This window comes from Corylus avellana, chromosome ca4, assembly GCF_901000735.1.
Source record: "Corylus avellana chromosome ca4, CavTom2PMs-1.0".
NCBI classification, from domain to species: domain Eukaryota; kingdom Viridiplantae; phylum Streptophyta; class Magnoliopsida; order Fagales; family Betulaceae; genus Corylus; species Corylus avellana.
Window position 1 is genome coordinate 3,784,717 of NC_081544.1, and position 18,393 is coordinate 3,803,109.

The 18,393-nt window shown below is 35.6% G+C and overlaps 1 protein-coding gene across 1 annotated transcript; it reads right to left on the minus strand.

Moving 5' to 3' along the window:
- Positions 1–2,685: 2,685 nt before the first annotated feature.
- Positions 2,686–17,961, minus strand: LOC132177567 (magnesium transporter MRS2-3-like). The gene is made up of 6 exons (XM_059589940.1): positions 17,498–17,961; positions 13,249–13,491; positions 12,552–12,680; positions 12,305–12,471; positions 12,048–12,216; positions 2,686–2,999 (listed from the first exon to the last, which is right to left on the minus strand). Exons 1-6 carry the CDS (start codon positions 17,933–17,935, stop codon positions 2,715–2,717), a joined length of 1,431 nt encoding a protein of 476 aa, XP_059445923.1. The 5' UTR covers positions 17,936–17,961; the 3' UTR covers positions 2,686–2,714.
- Between the last annotated feature and the right edge of the window lie 432 nt (positions 17,962–18,393).

The following is an 18,393-nucleotide window of genomic DNA, read 5'->3' on the forward strand; positions in this document are numbered from 1 at the left end:
TGTGACAACCCAAGTCACACTGCTACATTAATTATGTAAATAAAACGCAATGTCGGGTAGTCTATTCAAATGCTTAGAGCATGTTTAGAGTTGTGTTTGAGAAATAAAGTTTTTAAGTTAAAAAGTGCATTTTGGCCATTTTTGAGCTTTTTGGGCTCTTCAAAGTGTTTTCAATTTTGTTTACCAAACGAGTACTTTTTTTCTTCAAATGGACTTTTTGAGTGTTAAACATATTTTTAGGCCCTTAATGGAAGCAGAGTGAGCCTAAGGTACTACAGCGTTTACTAAAGAATAATGCTAAAAACCACATTTTTATCTTACAATTTTTTCACAATACTGACATGATAGTCCTAATCAACCCTTATATATTATGCTTCTTTTAATCCTGGTGAATTTGGGTTACAATTATTTAACATATATGTCCGTAACATATGGGCCATGAGAGATGATTTTCTAAAATCAATTAAAGAACTTCTTTAGTGATTATGATTTTTTAAGCTGAGTAATTTTTGGGAGCCATTACCTATCCAAATATTTAAAAATGGGAAGGGGTAGTGTTGAGTTCTAGAAGGTGGTTTTAAATAATTAGGAAAAATATGATTTAGGATTTACTGATCATAATTAAACCATTTACTTGCATGATTAAGTAATTTTATGTCATCTGCATTATTCAATACAGAAAAATGCTATATACTATACTTTTGTCTTACATTATTAATGTGGCATTCTTAATTAGTCCTTGAATCAGCTATTATTTTAAAAAAATTAATCTAATCGTCACATCAACAAAGTAAAATAAAAATGGGATAAAACTATGGTTTATAGCATTGTGGGGAATAACAATATGGTCAGATATATGATTGTCTAAACCTTCCTATTAATTTTATCCTGAAAAAAAGAAGGCATACACAACGTTATCGACCAGCACTAGAAGATCTTACGAAACTTTATTTTTGCTCCTCCATGTTATTTTATTGGTGTTTGATTTGATTTTTGTACATTTCTTCTTTTGTTTTGTTATGTTGTATTCTTTTTACTCATCTATATATATATATTAAAAAAAAAAAGGCAAGTATTTCAGATAGGGGCGGACCCACATATACCATTCGTCCCCCCAAAAGTTTTAAAATTCTTCTTAAAATATGTCATTTTTTAAAAATTGTCCCTCCAAAATGCTATATTTGTCCCCCCATAATTTTTCTTTTCACATTTTCCCTCCTCTTGCAACATAGAAAACTGGAAATACCCCCATCCAATTAGTTTCTTCCCGTTGGCTTCTGACCAAACTCCAAACCTAATTTGAGACTTGAAACTACTTTTTTGTGGGACTTTGAGCTCTGCACTCTGCATAGCATTATGTCAACTTGTCAAGGCATCAAGTCATTACGCTCAAGAAATTGCATTTCTTTGTTGGGTCCAATACACTTGGATTTGCTATTTCAGGTGATTTATTTTTTGTTCAAAACTGAACCTACCATAATCAAGTTGACACCAAGCTCACAACTGATTTTTGAGGGATCCAATCCAATGATATAGTTCAAGTCCCACAAAATTTCTATTTTTTTTTTTTTTTGAAAAAAAAAAAAATGTAAAATCAGTTGATGTGGTTTACTTGAATTGCAATTAACTCTATGTGGTATCAAAACGAATTTAAAGGTCATTAAGATATCCAAAAAATAATAATTTAGTTCCTACAGTCAAATTTCGTTGACTGACTTAATAGATTCTGATAGCGTAAAATATTAGAATCAATAAAATTGTGATACTTGTCCTATTTAAGTCAATGTCACACTAACAGAATATGTTAAATTAGTAGACGGAATTTGATTGTAGAGACTAAATTATTTTTTTGACATACCTCAGGGACCTTTGAGTTCATTTTAGTACCACAAGAAGCTAATTGTAAGTTAGAAAAATCACAATGACTAATTTTACTTTTTTTTTTTTGCTTGAGACCAAGTCATAAATTTAATAAGGAAACGTCTAATCAGCTACAATATTTGCTAGATACTATAGTTGGTGCATAGTATAGAATATAGTTGATTGCCGAGTGAATTGTAAATGTGAGTTTTTGTATTCGGATGTATAGAAAAACAAAGTATAGGAGTGTGCTTATTTTTCTACAAATTGCAGATAGAATGTTTTAGAGTAGAGTGGTCAGCTTGGCTTGGGTAACTGAAAGTCTGAGACCACATGGCACATTGGGCATAAAAATCACTATTGAATCAAAATTCAAGTATGATTCATCTAAAATTTAATAGTGATTTTAAAAATCACATCAACTTTAAGATGATAAAAATAGGATAAAAAGATGGTCCATAACATTACTCGTGTATTTATTGGCTTGCCATATTGGACCGTACTTTTTTCATGTTTGCCTCCTACTAATTGTCAAAGAAAATGGAGACAAGATTTTTAAGCATTTTCTATTTTGTTTTTTGTTCTTTTATATATTTGGTCAAATATTTTGTAACTTTTGAGTACCCCACTCTGCATATATAGGGAACACACTCGGCATATATAAAGACAGATTATATATTTCTATGTGATCATGTATTTATTTAAGTTTATCCCCCAAGTTGAAAATCCTGCTTTCCGCCCCTGATTTCAGATGTTGACTTTGTTTACTGCAAACAAAGCATGTCAATGATACAATGCCAAGGGGTGCATAGACATGCAGAAAAACAAAAGGAGCAGTACCAATCAATGGGCTACTATAGGAATCTCTTGCGTTTATACCAGGCAATAGCAAACACATATAAGAAAATCATCCCAGCGGTGCCACCCCCAACAATCCACAAGAAGTTTTTCATGCCTGTCATTTGATCATTGAACAGCTCGATACGGATGTGCATACCCAAAACGTCAGCCACTACTGTAAAGCAACACAACACAAGGGTTGCTGTTGTTAACATCACCCCCATTTGCAGCAGCTGGTTCTGTTTGTCATCCATCATTAGGTTGATGTAGTCTTTGCTGTCGTCTACGTACTCCCTCAGCTTCCAAGAGAACCACAAAAAACTATCATCACATACATGTTCTAACAATGGCGAAGTCAATAGGATGCAGCTTGAAATAAAAGGAAACCATGTATAGAGATTGATTTTTAAAGTGGAGTTCAATGTTATAGTCCTAACCCATTTTATGCTTATTAAGAATATAATACATATTTTCAAAATTTTAATGAATACCTAAGGGTGGACAACATTAGTTCATTTTCTTTGCAAATGCCCAAGTGAGATCTATCTACAACAACACTACATCTTAAAACCATCTAAGGTGGTAGTTCAATGATCACAAGAAAATCCTCAAAGTGGTAAGGTACCTACTAAGGTATGGGTTCAAATCCCGCAATGAAAATCTTCATGGCTGATTAGTGTAAACTACCATGGGTCCCAGTGATCCCAGTGATGTCCTGATGGGACTGAGTCAAGCTATGGTTCAATTGGATTTCAGGAAGTGCCTGCAATTCCTAGTGAGCCAATGCTACTATGATCACACCTAAGTAGAGTAGCCACTTTAGTCGCCTCCGCCTATCTTTTATGAATAATAATAAAAAAAAAAACAAAAACTACATGTTAAAAAGGGAAGCCACCCATCTTGTGAATGCATCGACAATTAAAGTTTGCTTGTCCTAACATTTTTGCTATGCAGTCTGAACGCTAAACCACAAATATCAATCTCTTTTTTTTTGGGGGGGAGTGTTTCTTATTAAAAAAACCAATAACAATAATCAAAAGTTGCGTTCTAAGCCACCCTAAGTATGTTTACATAGTACTTAGAATTCTCCTTCTCTTTTCCTCTGGGCAACAGCAAAGAAGAAGCAATTAGAGATGAGGGAAGATCTAGATCCTTTCTCTGGTAGCAGTGCTCAGTGTCTTTTCTGTGGTCTTTTCGGGTCTTCGTTTCTAGCGGGTGTATTTTAGATCTAGTTCTTTCAAACTTAGATCTGATCGTCTTCATTAGCCAAGGTGTGTATTCTTGGGGATGTTTATAATGTTGTGCTCCTCCGCTGCTGCTCGTAGGAAATTTTTTTTTTGAGTTTTTTTACTTTGATTTTTTGATTCTTTTTGTCCTGGCCTTTGGGTTGAGGATGTGATCTTTGTCCTGGCCTTTGGGTCAAGAATGTGAACTGTCTCCTAACCTTTGGGCCAAGGAGGAGTAGATCAGTGTGAGGGTTTATCTCTCACGGCCGAATTTTTAGTTTTTTAGTATTTTTTTTTTTTGATTTTTGTTTTTTTTTTTTGTATTTGGGCTACCCATGTCCTAGATCTAGTCTACTCAGAGCAGATCTGTTCCTTAACTGTAGTTGTATATGGGGTAGCGGAAGCTTGAAGTCATAGATATGTACTTAATTGTAAGAATTTGTGATTGTATTTATAAATTTGTAACTTCATAGCATTTGACTAGGATTTTTCAGAACTTTATGCTCCGTGTTGTAATAGATTTATGCTCTTGATCTTTTATCAATGAAACCTACAGGTTTCCGTTTTAAAAAAAAAAAAGTCGAAACCCTACTACCACATTAAAAGAAAGTTGGTTCTGTCAAATTGATGTGATGGCATTAGGACATGATACTAGACTAGCATGGCATCGCTTGATTTTATCGTGTCTTCATTAGGAAAATCACAGCCCGTCAGGATGCCTTGGTGACGGCCTTGGTGAGGGGCTCTCGGATCTCCTTCCTGAAGCATTTCCAACGAGCCCACAAGACGTGTTTGGACCGCGTCTAGACACCCACATCTAATTCAAAATTCTTCAAGAAATCAAATGCAGTCCGCCCTACATCATCCTCCCTAGGTTGGAGAGAATTCGCCTTTGAATTCACATCCTCATCCTATAAATCTTCTGTGAATGGAACAAGGTGCTTGACATTGAATACATCATACGTCTTGATATGGCTTGGTAGTTTCAACTGGTATGCATTTGAGTTCATCTCTCAATGATTTCCATTGGTATAGGACCAGCCAATTTGTTATATTCTACAACTTGCAACCAATATTTTGTCAAAATAGCCTAAATGAAATCTATAACGCCCGAGTAAAATTAATTTATTGGTAATTAACTTCATAGTTCATCTCACATCCATATTTTTCAAGGAATACTCAGGGATCTCACACTCTCTGAAGAGAGCCTGTAGTGGAAGACTTTTTTACTTATAAATAGAGATAACTGCTAATTAAATCATCATAACATAGATAGTAGGCCCTCCAAAAATACGGTCAAAGACCAATCATCAAAATGAAAGATTACAAAACCAAATCTAGAAGTCATAAATAACATCAAGTTTCAAAGCATAGTCTTAAGGAGATAAAGCATGCACATGTAAATAATCTCAATCAGATTGTGGCTGGGTTTCTCCTCCACCGCTCCACATATTGTCCAACCAATCGGGATCTAGGTCCTAAATAATGATATTACGCATACTCTCCAAAAGGACATGACGCCTCTTAGGAACTTCCATCTAGATAACTATCTATAAAATAACACATGTTTTATAGGTGGAAAAGATACAAGTGTAAGTCCACGACTTAGTGAGTATAAATACACACAATGTACATGTTATTACATGGTGAAGTTAAATATTTATAAATCACATGTAACAATGCAAATTTACACTTTATCATTTGAAAATGGCATCACGGATGCAATATAAGTATAATATATATTGTAATAAGATAATCATGCTATAGTTCAACTCCATATGGTCTATCCAAGTCTTTTACTCTTTCTTGGTAGGGTTGGAGCTATCCCAAAAGACTCGTCATACAATACCGGTACCCCGAATTTGTTTGTATCAAGTGTTAATGTTTCTCAATGAAATAGCTTCACCCAACACAAAAATTAGCATCACTTCTCTCAAGATGCAAGATGTGGCCGTAGAGGCTGAGGCCATGGCTTCCCCAATACTGGTTGTGGCTATTTCTCCAACTCCAACCAGCCACCCAACTTTTCCAACTCCACTTTAAAGTTGGTCATACTACAGCAAAATGTTATCATCGCTTTGATCATTCCTACCAAGGTGACCCTGTCAAATCTGCTACTCAACAAGTGCCATCTAATTTCAATTGGTACCATGATACCGGTTCAACTCATCATCTTACAAATGATTTGTGCAACTTAAACATGTGTGCTAAGGAGTATCGTGGAACAGATCAAATATGGGTTCGACGATCAAATATGAGTTGACAATGGCCTAGGTTTGAATATTCTTCACACTGGCTTAGCTCGTTTACCCGCTACTTGTAATACCTTGATAAAAACAACAATTTTTAAATAGATTAATGACTCACTACAAAAACAATTAATGATTTTGTAAAACACAGTTTTAAAACAAAAAGACTGAAGCCTTGTATGTAACTCAACTCCTGAAGCTTTTTGAGGCAAAACTTAGGCCCCAACCCTTTCTGACCGAACGTACGCCAAGGGATCACCCGTACGTACGCACCTGGCTTTAGTGAGAACGTACGGAGGGGACCACCCGAACGTACGTTGACCAGTCTTTAACCCAGTGGGCAATACCCCAGAACGTACACCTGAACCATTTTATCCAACATATAATAGTACCCGAATGTTCGCCCAATAGTACCCGAACGTTCTCTGACACCTTGAAAAGCATTTTTAACCCATTATCCACTTTTCCAGACAATATCGCGCCCCAAGCCCCTATATAAGACCCTCATTCGACCCTCGGCCTCCCCTGCACCCATGAAACCCTAAAACCTAGTGTAAAGAATGATTTTGTGAAAGATGGAGGAGATTGGAGGAGTTGGCTATCTTCTAAAGGTAACCCCTTGCCTTTTTCCATAACTTTCATGATTGTTCTTACTGTTTTCCTAATGCTATAAAGTTTTAAAGATACTATGACAAGCTCTTGTACCCAATTTCTTACAAAATCAAAAAACGCTTTCAAAAGAATTTAAACCCCGTAAGTGTAAAACACCTTAGAAGCATATGATTATGTTTGTAGCTTCTGGCCAAGAGTTTCTACTCTTTGGCCGAACGTTCGCCCAGAGAACGGAAGTACGCTAGAGACCCAAATATGTGAGTTTAGGGTTTTGACGACCCCTTTCGCTAGGAATGAACTTATTATGTCACTTAGAGAGTTCTCTAGTACCGCTTATGACGATGTGTCACATTTCGTTATAGTAGGGAATTGTGATGTTGGAGGACTCGGTCGAGTGTGTGAGGTAAGAGCATTCTCAGCAGCTTCCTCTTCATTTTCCCTAAATGTAAGGATCAAAACTACTTTTTACTTCCCTATCTAAATGTACTCCATAATAGCTTCTTTTAAATTTTTCTAGTACGATTAAAATATTATTTTTATTTCTACTTTAAAAAAAAATTATTATTATCATTATTTCTCTCTCTCTCTCTCATCATCTCATCTTCTGCAAGTGACCAAGTCTTCTCCCACACCTCTCTGGTCTTCTTCTTCTCCGATTTCTCTCTCTCCCACACGTCTTCTCTCTGTCTTCTCTGATCTCTCGATGTTTCTCCAACTAGTGTGCTTGTAAACATATCTACATCATAAAACTCAGACTCAAAGGAGATGGTACAGTCTAATCTTTTTCTCTCCACTAGATAGACCTTTCTTAATTTAAGGAACCAAAAGGGGATGGTAAGAATTTGATTTGCAGTTCTGATTTGCCTCTTCCAAGGTCCCCCATGGTGATCTTCGAGTCATCCTCACCAAGAGAGCATCAACACTCTCTTCTCACTCCGGTCTTGGACCTTAAATTAAGCCTCTGATTTTGAATATTTTTTTGGGTTCTTCTATGATGTGGAACAAGAAATGGGTATGTGGTTTGGTTGCAGAGTGCCATGGGACCTTGGACGAAGAAGAAGAGGAAGAACAAATGAAGAAGAAAGAAGAACAGGAGAAGAGAATATGAGTTGCGTGAAAAGATGTGAGAGGAGAGAGAATTGAGTTTTTTTTTATATTTTAATAAATATAAGGATTGCTACAGTGGAACCCAATATATTGGGTTCTACTGTAGCGATCCTTATGTTTGTGGCAGATTTAGGGACTCTACTGTGGGTGTTTGTTTGTGAATTTTTTGACATTTTTCCTAAATGTAGGAAACAGATAGGGGAGCTGTTGGGAATGCTCTAAGTAAACACTTACGAACACTTTCCTTAAATCTTGGGATATGTCAGCTGATTGACCATGCATATGATATGAGCATGTGTACTTCTTGTAATAACTTGGTAACTACTTTAATAACTTGTTGATAAGATACATTGTATGACATAGTACACCGGTATGTGTGCTAAATATAATGGCTATTGGCTTACTATAAACTTAATTCTATGGTCAAACGTGTGTGTTGTTAGATGAGCCTTGGATTCAATGGTTGTTTCGTGACCAGCGCAGCCTTAACGGACGATCACTGCAGGACGTACATCATTAGTAGCGTGGGCCACCCGAGATCGGACTTGGTTGGGCTGCTAGTGTTATGAAAGGTAGAGTATAATGGTCGGGGCACCGGCATTGTATTACAGGTGCCTCAGGATAGGGTCATCCCTGCTGAGAATGGGTAATATCTCGGGTAGACCATATATGATAGTTATGACATATAAAACATTAGTTTTTTTGAATTAAAACACTTAGACAATTGCTACCGGGAGTACACCACCTTTTATCCACCAAACAATTTTTTTTTAAGGTGTATTAACGAAGATAACACCTCCTTTCAACGTTTACCAAAACTGCACGTTTATTTCTACTTAATAATAATGAGCTCATGTCATACCTAATTGTGAGGTTTACTTACTAAGTCCTTAGACTTTTGCAGCTATTACCCTTATAGGAATCTTGTTCTTAGAACTCCACATTGTTATGGTTGCCATCTCAGACCTTATTTTAAGATCTTCATGCTGTCTTCAAGTTTGCCTTACTTTACCGTTAGTTGCTCCATGTCTTTGAATTGAGGATTTTACTTGTACCTGTAATGATTATAGACTTCTCAAATTTATTTCACATTCCTATGCATTAACTATGATAATGCTTAGAGGGGCAATTCTCCATTTAGCCACCAGTTAATTAAACTTAGGTAATTGCTGGTAACCCTGCCAGGTTGGTCAATGCTAATTGTGGGGGCGTTACACTACTAACCATAATTTTTCTTTGCAAAATCTCCTTCATGTAACTCAAATTCAAAAGAATCTGATTTTAGTTAACCAATTTACACATGATAACCAAGTTTTTTTTCGGATTTCACCCCTATTTTTTCTATGTCAAAAATCTTCACCCGAGGAAGCTCCTCCTCCAAGGCTCAAGTAAGGGGGGTCTTTACCCTTGGCCCCCTTCCTCTTCTCTATCTGTTGGTTCTCATGCTGCTTTTGTGGGTGAGTGTGTGTCTCTTGATCAATGGCAACATCGCCTTAGTCATTGAGCTCCTCTTGTGGTGCATCGCATTTTGTCCAGACACAACCTACTTGTTTTGTCATCTAAAATTCAGTAAGTTTGTCCCACCTATCAGCAAGCAAACTTCATCGATTGCATTTTGGCTATACTATTTATGTTTCCAAAGATCCCTTGGATCTTCTTTTCCTTGATGTATAGGATCCTTCCCCAACCTTATCATCTAAAAATAAAAGATATTTCCTTTCGATTGTTGATGATCATAGCAAATATCTGTGGATGTTTCCCTTAATCTTACAAATCAAAAGAGTTCACTATTTTCCATAAATTCAAACTCCTTGTTGAGAATTTCTTCTCACGCACTATCAAGGTGGTGTAAACCGATGGTGGGGGTGGATTTTTCCGATTGCAAAAACTTCTTGCATCGTGTGGCATCCCCTATCGTCAAACATGCCTTTACACTCATCATCAAAATGGGAATGTTGAGAGGCGCCTTCGTCAGATCATTGATACCTGCGTTGCCTTACTCTCTCATTCCCACATTCCTTTCCGGTATTGGGATGATGCTTTTGATACAACTTGCTATTTCATAAATCAACTCCTTGCTATTGCCACACATCCCAAAACCCCCTTCGAGCTTCAGTTTAAAAAGCCACTAGATTATGGGTTGTTAAAGCCATTTGGTTGTGAGTGCTAGCCCTACCTTACGCCATATACCTCACAATAGCTACAAGTGCCTTGAAATTTCCTCTGGTGGTATCTACATCCAACCTGTGTTTCCCCCTGCCGTTCCTACTTCTAATCCACCTTCCAGTTGGCTTCCTTCCACTATATGCTTTCCATCTTGTGTCTCCGTTAGTGCCAGCATCTCTTCCCAACGCACTAGATGTCATGCCTCCCTTTTCTCCAATTGCTCCTCACCCCTTTTCTCCTCCTACAGAGCCTTTCCCCAATGCACCGGATGCCACGACTTCGTCATCTCTAGCCTATTGCTCATTGTTGGGAAAGAGGAAGGGTCACACCGGTCCCACTTAAAACCCAGTCTCCTTAGACAGAACCTTGTTAGTGTATTTTGATTAGTACTATAAACACGTACAAACACACAAAAAACAACAAGACAAGAATTTATACATGGTTCGGCCAATAATGCCTATGTCCACAGAGCACGAAAGATATTGACTATCTCACTTGAATGAACTACGAAATGTGGATCAACTGATCTCACACACACAGTGTATCTCTCACACTCCTGAAAAATACACTTTGTGTTTTTGCTCACTCTTAGAAAAACACTACTCTGCATTTTTCTTGCTCTTCTTGAGAGCTCTCTCACTCTCTTCACTTGCTCGTCTCTTTCTTTGAGAAGTTGTGTTGTTGAAGGCTTGAAATATATGGCTATTTATAGTCATATGAGGTCCAACATCCTCCTACCCTCATTAAACGAGCCAACATTCTTCTACCTTATCTTGGATTTTGGAGAAACTTATAGTTTGGTTACTAAACCAACTACTATTCGAGTCATTTTATCTCTTGCGGTTTCATATGGATAGCCCATCAACCAAATTGATGCAAGTAATGCCATTTTACATGGATTCCTCACTGAGACTCTGCACATGGCACAACCCTTGGTTTTGTCCATTCTCAAAAACCCAAGGTTGATCCGACTTTGGTTGATCCGATTTTGTACCGAAGCACAGCAGGGGCGTTGCAATACCTTGCAAATACCCATTCAGATAATGCCTTTTCCCACATCCACCAATTCTTGGTGTGATAATATTGGCACAACAATATTGACAATATACTCCAACAAAATATCAAAAATTCGCAATGTAACCTATCTGTTAATAATTTTCAGTTTCTCTTAAAAAATTATTGAAAATACCTAATTGTCCTTATATTTTTGAAAGAAAGAAAGAAAGAAAGAAAAAAAAAAAAAAAAAACCAAAAAAACCAAAAAACAAGAAGAACAAAAAAATAAAAAAAAAATAAAAATAAAAATAAAAAATTGGGGTTGGGCAAACCACCCCCCATCCGGCTAGATGCAGGTGGTTTGCCACTCCTAATCTGGCTCGAAGGGGTGGCTTGCACCCCCATTTCGAAAATGGCCAAAGGGGTGGCTGTCCAATATTTTGTTATTAATTATTATTATTAATTTTTTGGATTTTGATTTATTTAATTGTAGGCATTTTTGGAATTCTCCCAAAAGACATAGGATAATTTTGAAAATTTAAAACCAAAAAGCGCACATGTGGTGCATGTGAGCCATTTTCCGTCAAATTTGATGGAAACATCTAACAGAGTGACTATATTGCAAATTATTGATATTTTGTTGGGGTACATTGCCAATTTTTAAATATTGAAGGCCAAATTAAAAATTTGGTGAAACTTTAGAGGAGTAAAATGTATATATATTTTGTTTTCCATATTTAAATGGTATAAAGAAAGGATAGGAAGCCAATGTGTGGTGTAATTGAATAAGGAAGCAAAAAGTAGTTTGGTTTCTAAATTTGGATTGAACTTTAAAAAGCCCATTGTGAATCTAAGGCTCAAAAGGACATATATAATGAGTAATGAGGACATCAACTTCTTCAGATGAGAGCTTTTCTTTTAGGAATTATGTCTTAAAAAAAATGGAAGCTTAAAAGAAAAGTGATGTGGGAAAATTATTGGGCTTGCATACCGTGGATAGTTTCTTTAGTGTACCGTTAACTTGCACAAAGTATGGCTCCAAGAGCATTTCAAGCTCCTTTACATCGAGGTTGTTGTCCACGGCAGTCCGAATAGTGCTCGCACCTTCATAGCTAGTGGAACACCCATTAGCTTCCAATGATGAGATTTCAGCAGGCATCCTAAATAAAATACAACGTTAAATCCTAGATGGTAAAGGTAAAACATCATAAGATAAAAATGATAGTGATATATGGTATGTCAACGTGCCTGTCAACAATGTCTGAATGAGAACCTTCATCAACTATGTCATCTGTCTGATTCATGCAGGAAGCACAAGCATTTTCTAGGTGTTTCTGAACCAACGTCTTTTCAGTTAGATACATCTTAGCCATATCTTCATCGTCATCAAGTAAGCGTTCTACTTCATCCCTTACCTAAAGAAAGCGATGAGCATGACCACAATTAAAAGCAAATATGCTTCTAACTAATAATCAACAACCTTAAACCATTCAACCTTTTGAACACGTCCAGTTATTTCAGCCAAATGGCTTTTAATTTGGCCAAATCTTCCTAAAGTGAGACTACTTATCATTGCATTCAGCTTATCTAACGCTAAATTAGCCTCTTGCTCCAATGCCCTTGCCTGGTTAATTTGGAGACAGATAACAAAAGAAAAAACAAAGAGCACATAAAAGTAAATTAGACAACATAAATATAAGGGGTAACTTCACTTTAGACCCATGAATTCTCACGCGATTTGACAAAGCATCCAAACTTCAAAACTTTTTAATTTGGACCTATGAATTTTCAATTGCAATAAATTTGAACCCCTCTGTCAAATTTTAAACGTTAAAAGTGAGACAATAATGTTTATACCCCTGAATTTTTAATAAAATTTCAAATTTACCCTTAATTCCAAATTAAATAAAAAATAAAGTTAAAAAAAAAAAAAAAATCAGGGATATTTTCGACTTTTTAGGTATTGCTGTTAGAAGTTAACGGCTAAATTTGACGGAAAAGTTCAAATTGATTGCAATTAAAAATTCAAGGGTCCAAATTGAGAGGTTTTAAAGCTTGAAGGGAAGCTTGTTAAATCGCGTGGTAATTCGAGGGTCTAAAGTAAAGTTACCCTTAAATATAGATATAAATATATAAAGGCCAACCGTTAGAAAAGCTATCAAAGTACTGTACAAGTAGAAACATTAACTTACATCGCTTTCTAAGCAACTGCAAGCAACCTCAAGGCATGCCTCTAATGCAACAAATTCAAATGGAAGAACCTTTGACCTATCTTGACTCTCAACATCAACGTGTCCTTTCACCTTAGGTGACTCATCTTGATGATCCTTGAACTTCGAAAATTCTTCGGAGAATGTTTGAGAACTACAAGCCCTTGATTGCAGTTGTTCCACTTCATACAAACTCTTCCCCTTTGAACCATCATCGTTTTCCCCCTATAAAACCATCAAAGAAAGCACATAAAGAAATAACAAATTAGTACAAAGAAAGGAAAAATAAGGTCCGCTCTTCAAATTCCTTAAAGATTTCTTAGCTTAGCAATCAAGTTAATTGTGTAACACATTAGATTGCCATAGAAAACAAAAAAAACTACTTTGATCGTTGCATTACTATTTACAAGTACAACCGAACGTAGTGTACAAATTTTAATCCCAAGATTAACCATAAAAATTTGAAACCAAAAAAAAAAAAAAAAAAAAAAAAACAAAGAAAGAAAAGCTAACGTGGTTCAAAAAAAAAAACAAAACAAAGAGTTTCATGTAGCTCCTCTAACGTGGTTGAAAGTAAAGCTATCACGATCTAGTGAAGGGGCTAATCACATAAGGTCTATTAGTTTAAAAGATTTGTAAATGTTACAATTCTTAAGAGTCACTTATAAAGATTAGTATTAGGTAAATCAATGAAAGAATTAGTACCCATGGTACATCATGGTACATCATCACAATCCACCCGAAAAACTCATCTTAAAAATGAAAACCCCAAATGCAATGTGGGAATTAACTTTCTGTATTATCATAATTTCTTTCACTTAAATCCTTGATATTATGGTTAGGGCCACATCACATGTAGCGATCAAGTGTCGCATGATATTCCTAGATTTCTCTAATACCATTTGTCACAATTCAGAGAAAATGCTAACTATATTTGCGCTATTACTTCAAAATAAGTTCAATTTTACAATTAGGGTAGTAAATTAACAAGTCTGTTTGACAACCTGCTCGATTCCCGCTCCTATAAATTCGACTTGAAATTGGTTCGTTTAATAAATAAGTCAACTGTGAACACAAAATTGGGTTTGGTTATTAAACGAGTTATACTCGCAATAAAACGACTCGACTTGTATAAGCTCGTATAAACTCATGTAACTTTATTTTTATAGTATTGTTTTAATTTTGTTATTAGAACATATCAAGTAAAGAGGAATTATCTTCCTTAATATAATAGATATAGTTTGAATTATTGTTATTGTGAGTCTTCGTATAGATATATGTGTGTTTGTGTGAATGTGTGAATATGTGTGTGCGCGCATAATGAATTTATATACATACTATAAAAAAAAACATATAAACTCGAGATTGGATTATTTAAGATTCAAGTTAATTCATTTAATTAATTCAAATGATAAAATCTTAACAATAATTAATTAACTAATAATTAGTATGGATTTACAAAAAAAAAAAAAAGAGTCATGATAATCACTTTATATAAGGAATGAATAAGTTAATTTAGCGGCTCGTGAATAAGCTTGAACTCATTTGAAAAATAAATAAGCCAAGCTTGAACAAATTATCTACCTCGGTAATAAGCTTGAGTTCGAAATAAAATTAAATGAACAAAGCGTGAACAACCGGTAGTTAGCGGTTAATAACCATAATAACTGCTAACCGCCTTGAAAATTAAAAAAAAGATTAACAAATTAACAAGCAAAAACAAACAAAACAAAACTAGTCTTTTCTATGGTAATACGAAAATACCCTACTACATACGACATTGTTTAATATATAAACAAAAACAATGTCGTTTAATGTATTTATATATAATTTTATATATATAGGCAGTTAGTAGTTATTGTTTTTTCCTAACCGCCTTAAAAAGCTGTTAGCGGTTAGCGAACGATTACTAACCGCCCGCATTTTTACCCCGACACATTTAGAGAGTGAAAATAGAGTTTTGGAGTAGATGAACCAAACATTGAGAAGGAGAAGTTTGTTTGATGCAAAGTACAATGTTGTAAAATTTAATTTTGATGGTACAAAATATCTTGTTGATACTAAATAATATTAATCCGAAATTAATAATGAACGAAAAAAAAAAAAAGATTTCACAATTCTATAGAATTATGCAAGATATTTATTAACGAAAAAAAAAAGATTTCACAATTCTATAGAATTATACAAGATATTTATTTAATATTTTGGCTTTAATTATAAAAGCATTATTAGCAGTTTCACCAAAATCATTTTTTAGTTATTTTGGTGAGACAATTTGGTAAAAAGGCCCTAAACCTTGCCCTGCAGCCTCACCAAATATATAAAAAATTATTAAAGCTTTTTTTTTTTTTTAACTCTCCTCTTCTTTTCCTTTTCTCACCCATGCCACTCTCATCCATGTTCTTTGCCTTTTCTCACCCATTTTGCTTAACGCCATTTTTGAAGAGCGTAATTTTCTCTCCATGAAAGCGGCTTTGTTTGGCAAAGCATTTGTTTTTATTTTGTGACTGTTCATCACATTTTCTCAAAAAAATCAACATTTTAACTTTTTTCACTTTTTATATTACATCATTCACTTTTTACTATTATTCAAATAAAAAAAAATTACTACAAAACAAAACTTTTTCACTTATTTTTTTACTTTTTATATAAAAAATTCTTACTTTTTTTTTCAAGTCTCGTCGTCACTATTCGTTGAATTCCACGTCGTCAAAAATTTCAAAAATATTACCGTTATGAAAAATACAAATTCTTAAAAATATTACCGATGGAATAAGACAAATATTTAAAAATATAATAGTTAGAAAAATTAAAAAATATAAAAATTAGAAAAAAAATAAATAATATTTGAAAAATAATATTTAAATGAAATAATAAAAATATGGTGCTTTAAAAAAATTAGTACTTAAATTCTTAATATATATACTTCTTTTGGTGAGATTGCTAATAATGATCTAGGAATTGTATCCATTAGCAATTCAACGGTTATGAAAACTCTTTAATGAGCAAATTTTTTTTTTTTAAAATTTTTTATTTTAATAATAGTTAACGACCGAATTGGCTAAAAATAAATAAAAATTTGTAACGCACACTACAAAACTGACCCTCTGACTAGTCTTTCACGTCAGCCTGACTTTTCTCAACGTCCTAGTTGAGTATAGGGACCATTTTTTTATTTTCTTAAATTAATATAATTTTTAAAATTATTATTAAATTTTAAATAAATTATATTTAAATTTTAATTTAATAATAATTTTAAAAGTCACGAGGATCAAAATATGGTCTCTAAGATTATTGTTAATTTTGTTTTGTTTTTTCAACCGATTTGGCAGAGCCACGTATCCTCCACATCAAGTTGACATCTGTTTGTGGAAGTAGTTGTAAGCGCAGCATTTTTCAAAACGGAAAAACATAAAGAATTTTGTTGGAATCGGATCCTCCCCATTTCAGATATGGAAGACCGGTTCACGGCTGAGATTGCTTTAAAAGAATCCAATGGTAAAAAGTGCCACGTCATTTAGAAAAAAAAAAAAGAAAAAAAGAAAAAAAAAAAGTCAACTTTAACGTCTGGCATCTAAAGAAAAGGTCAAATTCCCGCTCTTACCGAAAGAGGTTAAGGATTATTAATAAATCTAATAGTTTGATTTGTAAAATAAAATGAGAAAAATATTAACCATAGAATTTCTGTTTTTCTATCCTGGCAATCGATGCCGGCTCCACCACAACCACCATTTTCAGGCGACTCGTCATAACTCACTCATTAGTCATAACTAATCTTATATCAGTTATTATTGTATTTCGTGTTCTTTCAATTTCATAGCGAGATAATTGGAAAACGTAAGACTTCTAATTAAATCCTTGTTCAACCGATTGATGGGCTGTTATTTTATGGGCAGCATCAGACGATTTATAAGAGCCGGCGGCGTCATCGTCGACGGTATACGGTGGTTAGAGGTACTTGGCGGTGTGAGTTAGCTGTGGCCCAAGAGTGAGAGAGCTTGGGCGTGAAATTTGGATGGAACGAGAGGTAGCGTCGCGTCAGCTTTCCAGCCTCTTGGGTGTGATGGATAACCTGATAATGGTGGTTGTGGTGGAGGAGGCGTCGCCAGGGAAGGGGGGGCGGGGGGAAGGTATCGAAACTAACACACAACGACATTACGTCACTTAAAAAAAAAACCATTACGTCACGCAATAAGAGCGAAAAAAGGACGAGAATTTAAAGGCCCCGAACCTGCGCGGTGGTGGCGTTGTAGTGACGCATAAGCCGCCGCTGGAGCTCTTCAACAAAAGGAGTGACAGATGGCTCCCGAAAGTTGAGCAACAGCACCTCCTGGGCGGTGATGATGGCCTTGATGTGCTCCAGGTTGATCACGATGGCTCGCTCTCGACCAAGCATAGTCGACGGGTACGAGAGATGCGGGTCCAGGATCCGAAGGTACCGCACTGGTAGGCCCGTGCGCCGCATGATGGCGTGCTTGCCGGCCTCGATCACCTGTGCCTGCCCCGTCACGTCCACCAGCAACCAGGCCCGCACGTCCGTGCCCTTCTTCCGGTAGCCTCCGCCGGTCGGAAGGGGCGAGGCCATCCGGGCCGGGTCATGCTCTTCCTCGAACTGGGGGAGACCCGACTTGGATGGATGCGATAAATGACCAGCCTGTCCGTTGCTCATGGCTCTCCCCCAACTCTCAGTTGCTACTACGCTATACGAGCGTGACAGAAGCCGCGTTTGTTCCCCACCAGATATCTTCTATATCTATATCTATCTATATATTAAAAAGCCGCAATGGATCCGAAACAGTGTTTTTTCTTTGATTGTATGAGAGTTACGGTTCTACCTTTCCTCTTTCTTCATTATAGATAAAACAGGCAGGATTATTTGGGTCTTTCGGCATTTCCTTAAATTGTAAAATTATTATTTTCTCCTGTTTACCCTGGGTGGCTAAGAATTTGCGGGCTACTTTTGTCTTTTAATCTTCAATTTTGCACAAGCGAGAGTTGATTTTTCATTTATCTTTCCCGGCCGTAAATGACAACTTTGTCCTTAATCTATTTGAAGAGGAATAAATGATTTTATTACGTATGTTTTTGTCTTTTCTCATATGCAACAATTTTCTTCTTTAGAATATT

Excerpts from the sequence above, each read along its gene's own strand:
- LOC132177567 (XM_059589940.1), bottom strand. The coding sequence starts at position 17,935 with ATGAGCAACGGACAGGCTGGTCATTTATCGCATCCATCCAAGTCGGGT. Across the intron at positions 12,681-13,248 it reads GCAGTTGCTTAGAAAGCGAT|GCAAGGGCATTGGAGCAAGA; the intron begins GTAAGTTAATGT and ends CAAATTAACCAG. Across the intron at positions 12,217-12,304 it reads CATTCAGACATTGTTGACAG|GATGCCTGCTGAAATCTCAT; the intron begins GCACGTTGACAT and ends TATTTTATTTAG.